General features: G+C 31.4%; 1 protein-coding gene across 1 annotated transcript; it reads right to left on the reverse strand.

Moving 5' to 3' along the window:
• Positions 1 to 244: 244 nt before the first annotated feature.
• LOC131610976 (uncharacterized) lies at positions 245 to 1,378 on the reverse strand. Its single transcript, XM_058883084.1, has one exon. The coding sequence runs from the start codon at positions 1,137 to 1,139 to the stop codon at positions 399 to 401; it is 741 nt and encodes a 246-aa protein (XP_058739067.1). The 5' UTR covers positions 1,140 to 1,378; the 3' UTR covers positions 245 to 398.
• Between the last annotated feature and the right edge of the window lie 8,159 nt (positions 1,379 to 9,537).

Consider the following 9,537-nt stretch of genomic DNA (forward strand, 5'->3'; position numbering starts at 1 on the left):
TACCAAAACTGTTTAACTAAGAACAATAATTCGACATATAGTTTCCTGGCACCACACATACAAACACCCTAAATGGATTGGACTTTCGTAATGTACTAGCCTTTGCGAGCGTCTACTCAGATCCAAAAGCAACATATTTTCCAAAACCAGAACAATAATTAAGTAACTATCTATACTAGTATGCTACCAGACACACACACAAACAATCACATGTTACCTAAGGATTACATTTAAAATGAAAATATACAATCAAGTGCAATAATTTCATTTTCTATATCATAATATGACTGAAATAGAGTATCACAGGGTTCATAATGCAAGGTGAGAAGAAAAAAAATGTTCACTAAATCCAAAAACATAAGCACATTGATCCAAACAATCTCAGCTCATAGACACTCCTAGAATATAACAAGCAACGAAAACAAAGTGTAAATCAAGAAACACGCGTACGCTATCAACCCACGATGTTCATCGCCACCATCAGTGAGAGAAACCACGAGACCCGTGGAAGCCCTAGTGGCCCATAAAACAAAAACCGCAGCGATCGAGATTCCAAGGAAACCTCCCTGTGGAATAAAAAGCGACAGTGCAGAGAAAATCACCACCGGCAACATAGAGTAACCAACCACACTGGTGCAGGTATGTAGATCCAAATTCCCGGTTCGACCAGCGAGCATGTTGAAAACAACGTATAACAAGATCGAAGAGACCACGATCCAACCTAATATCACACCGAATTGAATCTTTCCGGCGAGTAATTGAAACAGGCAGAACGCCATGTAGAGGAGAATAGGACCAGAGAGATCAGCGTCTTTGTGCACAGTGTGATTCACACGAAACGGGTTAAGAACCGATCTGATTTTGCTCCAGATTTGATCCGGGTGAATACCGAGCTCGTCGAGAAGAGGCTCCTCGTCGTCGAAGTTAACCGAACCACCACCGATGCCGGGGCCGGAGTATATAGGACCGGAGGATGTCGAAACGGCGGCGGAGCCAATGTCGAATGACATGAAAGGGATGCCGGAGTTAGGTTGAAACGGCGGTCTTGGTACGCGGCGTTGTTGGTTGTTTGGGTCGCCGATGGACGGGTTTCCGGCGGATGCGAAAGATACCGGCGGGATTTTGAACTCTTTCTCCATGATTTTGAGATCTGGTTGAAGGAACGGTGAAATTAGGGTTTTGAGAAGGTTCAAATTGAATCTCGAAATTTTAGGGTTTTTTCGATCTTGTTCGTTAGAGTGTGTGTAGAAGAATGTGTGGGTTATGTGACGCTGCGTTTTACTTTTTGATCTCTTGATTTGAAGCTTCCTGCGAAGAGGTTAACGCAGGAAAATTAAATATTAGGGGAAAAAAGGGCAAGAGGTTAACTTAGGAAAATTAACTCTTTATTGTATTTCCTGCAAAATTTGGACTAAAATACAGAGAAAGGAAAGGCTTTAATTAATTTTAAATCACTTTTACATATTTAATTACTTGAAAGACTTAATAGTATTAAAATTAGATTTTAGTTTTGATACACTTGGTTTTTTTTTAAAAAAAAATTTATATTGTCACATAATTTTATGTAAAAAAACTTTTCATTTTTTAATGAAAATTTAATTTGAATAATTATTTAGATTTTTCTAACCTATGCAACATTGCATAGAATAAGGGCAATTAATACATTATTTCTTTCTATATAAATTATCATATTAATTATTTTTCTTTTAAAAAGTAATCTTTTATATTTTCTCTCACCTATCCAAATAATGGATCAACATAAATAATAATAAATATGATAATTTATATTTAAAAAATGGTGTATTAATTGTCTCTTATCCTATGCAAGGTTGCATAGGTTAGAAAAACCCTAATTATTTTTAAAATATTATTTTAGGTATTTAATCTTTTTATTAAAAAAAAAAATTGGATATTAAAATTTTATAAAATCACTCAATTTTCAAGTTATTTCAAATAGATTTTCATTAAAATTATTTTTGAAATACCATTTTTTTTTTAAAATTGAGATTTTGACTATGTTTTGGTCTTCAATAATGTTTGTTTATGTTATATAATATCAAAAGTAATGTTTCAATTTAGAAAAAACGAATATAAAGAACTTTTAATAATTTGAAAAATGGTTTTGTAAACAAAGAAAAAAATCAATTTTTTTAAAACTGAAACAAATATTTTTTATAGAAAAACCATCAAATCAAAAATCAATTTAAATAAAATACTATTGTAAGTATTTCAATTTTTTAATTTTTTTAATATCAAAATTGAAAATTTTATTTAAATTTAAAACTATTTAGAATAATTTTTTATAAAAATTATTTTTGAGATATGTCTTTTAAAATAATATGTAATTTTTACTATTTATAATCTTCAAAATGTATATTTATGATTTTGAATGTCAAAATTAATATTTTTTAATATGTAAAAACATTAAAATTTTCTTTATTTAGAAAGAATTATCATAAAAATGTTTATAAGTTAAAACAAATTGAGATCTATTACAGGGTTAAGACCTAGCTTACGTAGGGATGAGAAGATTTGTAAGTGTGGTTTTTTGTATTAGACTTAAATTGTCCTCTTAACCATGATGTTGAGGTATTTAACCACATTGGGCCTCGATCCAAGTTCTCTTTATAAAAAACAATCACCCGTTTTATCGATCTAAAATTAATATAGAAAATTTGTATCCAGACAATTAAAGAGTTGTGAAGTTTAATTTGATTATTGTACACCCTCAACTAGGGGTGGCAAAATGGGCCGTGATCCGTCGGGACGGCCCGCGCACCCGTCAAAAAATGGCGGGTTGGGTTGGGATTTTAAGCCCGCCGCTCGCCAAAGCCCACCCCGCTAAAATCCTCCGCCCGCCAAAGCCCGCCCTCCTCAAAAACTCACTCTTTTTTTAGTTAATTCTAGTAAGGATAAAGCTAACATGTGCCCCAAGGGCACATGTTAAGAAACCTAAATATAGTAAATTTATATTGGAAAACGTAATAAACACATTAATTACAAAAAGTTTATGAAAACAATGCACAATTTTTAAGTAAAAGTTTCTACATTTAGCTCTTAACATGTGCCCTTAGGGCACATGTTAGCATGACCCTTCTAGTAATTGCAATTCTTGATGACCCATATCTACAAATAGGATATCCGTGAGAGACTTTCTTTTACTAAAAAGAATGAATGCATTTATTGCATTTAAAGTGAGATGTCCAAGAGAAAAGGAACGAGGTTTTGAAGCGACGAGAACAAAAAATCGTGAATGAAAGAGCGTGACGAGTTTTTCTCCATTCGAGATGTTAGAAGGTGCAAAATCAATAGGTGTCGGAGCTGCTACAATTTTATTTTATACATTTATTTATAAAAATATGTAATATTTTTTAAGTAAATTTGTTAAAAAGTTGCTTTTATAAAAAATTGTTTTAAAAAATAAATGAAAAGTTTAATTAAAAGTTAAAAAAACTATTAATCTATTAAAAAATATATAAATAAAAATAGGCGGGTAAGCCCGCCGCCCGCCAACCCGCCATCTTGGCGGGGCGGACAAGACTTTTATGCCCATTTTACTAGGCGGGCATAAGGCGGGGCTGGCGGCGGACGGGGCGGGCGGCCCGTTTTGCCACCCTTACCCTCAACTGACAACGAAGAGAAGATACAACTCATCAAGTTTAAGCTGAAGATGAATGAAAACTTAATTGTTATATGGAGTATATTTCATAGTTACGAAACAAAAGGTCTAATCGAAGTGGATGTGAAGATTGTGAAATCGACCAGAGATATTATAAAGATGTTGAAACGTCCTACATGAAGAAATGTATTGCTATATTTACGTTAATGATTATCTATGTAACGTTTCATTAGTATGTCATAACAATGATTGATGTTAATTTATGTTATATTTTCTGCATTTTTTTTTCTGGTTTTGTAGACTCTAACGGTTTTTATAAATTAATTTCAAGATTTTTCTTAAGGTTTAAGTGTGTTTAAGTGCATTCAAGAATATTTTTTTAAATTTGAGAAGCATTTTGAAATTTTTTCAAGGATGTGAGAGTAATACTTAAGGTGGAAATAAATAACCTTTTGTAATTTTCTTTTAGGTCTTTTCAGCCTCCATAAATTTTGTCTATTCTTTTTTTTTTATATGCTAAGGGTCTAGATTTCATTAGACTATAGTCATATTTTGTGTTTTTTTTTTATTTCCCATTTTTATATCATCACATTAAAAAAAAACTAAACTATGCCCTTACGATTAAAAAGTTTTCCATAAACTTTTGTTTAATATTTTACAATAAATTAATAATTTAATTGCTAAAATGGAAATCTAAATAAATAATAGCTTAATTACTCGGTTTAGGAATATATCTTTTATTAGTTTAAAAATCTTTAATAGTTTTTGTTTACGAGAAAATATTAGATCATTTCATTGATAATAATATTCTGAATACATGTTAGAATATTAATAAAATTATAAAAACAAGCAAGAGATGGAGCCACATGTGCAAGAGCATGAGCGGCCTCATTGGCTTGTCTTCTAACGAATTTAGCATTAATGACTCAGATTTCAGAGCTATTATCGGCGATTGTAAAACTTTTTAGTAGTTAAATCATCAATGTTTTGTTTAATTTTATTTCTCTTAAATATACATTGATATTTCATCCTCTGCTAGCAGTGGTGGTATTTTCAAAGATAACAAAAGTATTTTTTGCTGCTGAGCCATTAGAGCACTCTGATTTGTGAATTTTGTGCTGCTCTCAGGTGTATTTAGATTGCAAAGGAGTGAAGGTGGTCTCAACTTTGACTTTAGTATGATTCTCTCATTGTTGTTAATCCTCTTTGTTCTGCTAATTCTGACTCAGTCTCATGGCAGCTCAAGGCATGGTGGATGAAGTATAATAGGATTATTTTGAGTATGTCTTTTCTCATTACACACATATTCAGATAAGGAAATAATTGTGCTCTTTTTTTTTTCTAATATAGATCGCACATTTATCTCCTTCACTTTTTTTTACTCCTTACCTCTTGAAATAAGCAAGATTATGTAAAAATAGACTAGGAATGCCTATTTTTTTAGATTTATCTCTTAGGCTATGTTTGGATACAATAAAAAGAACGAAGCGGAATAGAATAAATACGTCATTCCATTGTTTAGATACTTCATGATGAAATAGAGCAATTTTTTCATTCCGCCCAAATCAGAGGGTACAAAAAATATGAAAAGTGATGGAATGAGATGAAATGCATTACATCCAATACCGCTTCATTCCATCCGTTTTTAATCAATCTAAATGATGGAACATAACCTTATTCTATTTCATTCCGCTCCATTTCATCATATTTCATCAATCCAAACATACCCTTATTGAGAGGGTATTGGTCTTGTCCCCTTATCATTTTTGTGTAACATTCTTCTTTTCAAATATATTGTCCTTTTATTAAAATAAATTGTTTTAAGAATTTTTAGAAAAAAATTCAAATAATTTGCTATAAAGAAGTCGTTTTAAGAAATTTTCATCTTTTATTATAATCATCATAATTAATAAAGATATTTAATTATCAATTAGAATTTTGATAAAGAGAGGATCTTTAATTTTTGGGAAAATATCATTTTTCGTCTCTTAACTTTGCCTGGGGGTCCATTATGGTCTCTTAACTTTTAAAAAGTTCAAATCAATCCTTTAAGTCTTAATAACGGAGCACGTAGGTTCTTTCCATCCAAATGTCAATAACGGCGTTAACTTTTGCTGATGTGGTAGGTGACATGTAAAATTCAATTTTTGTGACCGATATAGTGACAAAAAATCAGAAACTAAATGAGAATTTATGGGTTTTAATATATTCTTCATCTTGTTCAAAATACCCTTAATCTCATAAACCAAAACCTGCAACAAGAATCATTGTTTCATAAACAAAAACCATCCTGCAACAAAAACCGTCCTATAATCTTTCGCTGGAAGAGAAGAAAAAACACACACAAAAATGAAACCCTCTAAATCCATATTCCATCATCGTCCCCTCCAATTCTACATTTCCACTCCATGCAGATTCCCTTTCCCTCAATCACGATCCAATGATTCCATTGCGTCGCTTCAATCCCAATTCTACAAATCCTTCCCCGCATACCCAGATACCAATTTCGACATCGAATCAAGAACCACTGCCCCAATCAGAAAACCCAAAACTCTGATGCTCCACCTGTAACAGCCAAACTCGAAAGCCATGGCAACAGAGCATGAACAACTCAGCGAAATAAGCGACAATCTCGATGGCGATGACGGCGATGAAGAAGCCAATCAAGATCTGAGTCTCAGAATCATGGGAAAGGCCCTACGAATTTGATGGGTCGATTCGGATAGCTTCCTAGGAAGTGATGGAGGAGAAGAAAACAACGAATTTGATTATGGACTCTGGCAATTCAAGTGTACGTCTTATTCTGTGTTTGGCTTCTTCTAATTTTACAAAAGATGGAATAGTTCATAAGGTACTGAGTAATGAAACCACCAATCTTCATTCAAATAGGAGTTTGGACTGTTAAGGAAATAGTTGGAAAATAAGGTGAATGAGCTTAACTTGGTTTGCACAAAGCTTCAAGATGAGAGTGCTGCAAAGAGCTTGGAGATTGAAAAAATGACAGAAAGAGTTGGTTTTCTGGAAAGTGAATTTGGAGGATTAAACGGTCATTTGGATTTCGAACAAAGCGTCGACTTTTTCCGTCACTAAAGTTGGTCTAAACACGTGGCATTCCACATCAACATATTAACAATGCCACTTGGACTTTTTTTTACTTTGACTAACAGAATCAGACGGAAGGACTAACGTGGCGATGTTTTAATAGTTAAACGATTAATTTGAACTTTTTAAAAGTTAAGGGACCAAATTGGACCTCGAGGCAAAGTTATGAGACAAAAAAATGGTATTTTCCCTTAATTTTTTTGTGAGTTATGATAGCGACTTTAATTTTGATAAAGACCATATCTTTAATCTTTGGTGAAGTATGATAAAGACAATATCTTCAATCCTTAATGAAATATGATAACAACTTTAAACGCGATTATATATTATAAATTGACAGTGATGTAGGTCTATCACATTAGTGGCATATATAACTATAAGACAATATCTCCAATATATCATGAAGTATGACACCAACTTTAAAAGTGACTAAATATCATAATTTGACATTGATGATATAGGTCTATCACATTAGTGGCATATATAACTATAAGACAATATCTCTAATTTTTTTTTCGGAGTATGATACCAGCTTTAAACGTGATTAGATATCATAAATTTACATTAATGATGTTGGTCTATATATATACAAATATTTTCAATTTTTCAAAAAGTATGATACCAATTTTAAAAGCGATTAAATATCATAAATTGACATCAATGATGTTGGTCAGTCACATTAGTGACATATATAACTATAAAACAATTTCTCCAATCTTTCACGAAAAATTATACTAACTTTAAACACGATTAAATATCATAAATTGACACAAGTGATGTCGGTCTATCACATTAGTGACATATATAACTACTATTAGACAAATCTTCAATTTTTTATGTAGTACTCCCTCCGTTCCTTTTTAAGTGTCGTTTTAGCAAAAAACTCTTCAACCAAGATAGTGGATTATTAGAGTTACTTTTTCTATTATACCCTTATTTATTTTTCTCTTTCCAAATAAATTCAATCATACACTCTCTTTTTTCAATAACTAATTGAAAAATTTATGGTGGAGTTATTGATTAAAGAAGGGTATAAATGACAAATTATAACATTAAATTATAAAACGACACTTAAATAGGAACAAAAAAATTCTTCTAAAACGACACTTAAAAAGGAACGGAGGGAGTATAATATTGACTTTAAACACAATTATATAGTTAATGTTGGTGATCTTTCATGAAATATAATAACACGGTTAAATGTCATAAATTAACATCGGTGATTTTGGTCTGAGTTGCGTGTGTAAAAATCTAATTTTATTTTATTCTCACAAAAGTGAACCCAAATAAACAAGTATGTAATATATATATATTATTCAACACCTTCAATTTTAAAAACATGCTAAAAATACACAGGTAACTTAGAATGCAAAATTGCCAACAAAAGAGTGTAGGAAATTGCAATCATCTTAGTTACCAACATGTGTTAGTGCTGACTCCTCACAATCAAATTCACCTTTTTTAGTCAATTTCTTATATCAAAAACAGAATTAAACAAAACATTTTTCATAAAAATAATCAAGCATATACTTCATATAAAAACAGAGTCAATATAAGATGAAAATATAAATTTATATTCCTTTCTAGAACATAGTTTAATACATCATTACATCCATGTTCAGAAACTCATATCTAAAACATCTATTAAGATATGATACCAAAACAAGGAAATGAAACATCTAAAACAGAGAATTTCACTTTAATTTTTTCACAAAAAAAAAAATTCTCCTACTTGATTCATAATCATAATGACTATTCTTCTTATCTCTAATTGCTGGAATTGAAACCATTTTGACTTGAACTTGTCCCAAGGTTAAGATCAAGCATGTTGTTTGAACCATTGTTCTTTGAGTTACCTCCACCACCATTTGAAAGTTTCTGTTTGAGTTGAGACAAAAGCTCTTGATTCTCTTGATTCAGAAGCTGAGCTTTCTTCCTTAGCCTTTCATTCTCTTTCATTATGTGACAGTTTTGGTAGTACAATTCTGTGTTCAATCTTTCCATCACTATGCAAAAATTTCACAACCTGAAAAAAAAAACATCAACATAAGAGTATGTTTCAAAAAAAAAAAAAAACATAAGAAGGCCCAAAAAGAACATTAAAAATTGTTACTTTAGGTTGTCTCTAGATTGAAGGAAAGGATAAAGTTGAAACATTAAAGAGACAAACTTCCTAGGAAGATTTTTGTTTGTCTAATGTAACAAACAACCTTTGTTCTTGTTCTCACACATTTAATAAAATAAAACTTAGTATTTAAAACATAGTATGGCAAAAAAAATATGTTACCTTGGAGAAGTTAAGGAATTGAGGAGAAGAAAATATGTGAGAGAGAATAGAATGAATGAAAATGAGGGAATGAGAAAGTGAATTTATAGAGGAAAAAAATAGAAGAAAATAAGGAAAAAGAAAGGTTATTTTTTTCTTCTTGTTCTGAATCTGACACAAGTATCATGCATGTGTAAGCATGGAAGACGGCTTGTTATAAGAACCTAAAAGATTTTGATGTTTTGGGTTTCATTATGATCATGATTATGGTTATGGCGTCATGTGAATCATTGTTTTCATTTTGGTTTCACCCTTTTCTTGTGTTGTGTTGTAGAAGGGTAGAATGGGAATAGGATTAAAATTAAATTTTGGTCACAGAAGAGGGACAATAATGGGTCTTACTTATAGGTTTTGTAAAAAATGATTGTGGGCTAGGCCATCCCAAGATTTGCAATCATGATTTGGATTGGGTCTTAAAACCTCTCTTCTCTTCCCATCAATTACATTTTTCTTTTTTCTTTTATATTTTTTTTATATAAATCGAATATTA

The sequence above is a fragment of the Vicia villosa genome, linkage group LG6, assembly GCF_029867415.1.
Source record: "Vicia villosa cultivar HV-30 ecotype Madison, WI linkage group LG6, Vvil1.0, whole genome shotgun sequence".
Classification (NCBI taxonomy): Eukaryota; Viridiplantae; Streptophyta; class Magnoliopsida; order Fabales; family Fabaceae; genus Vicia; species Vicia villosa.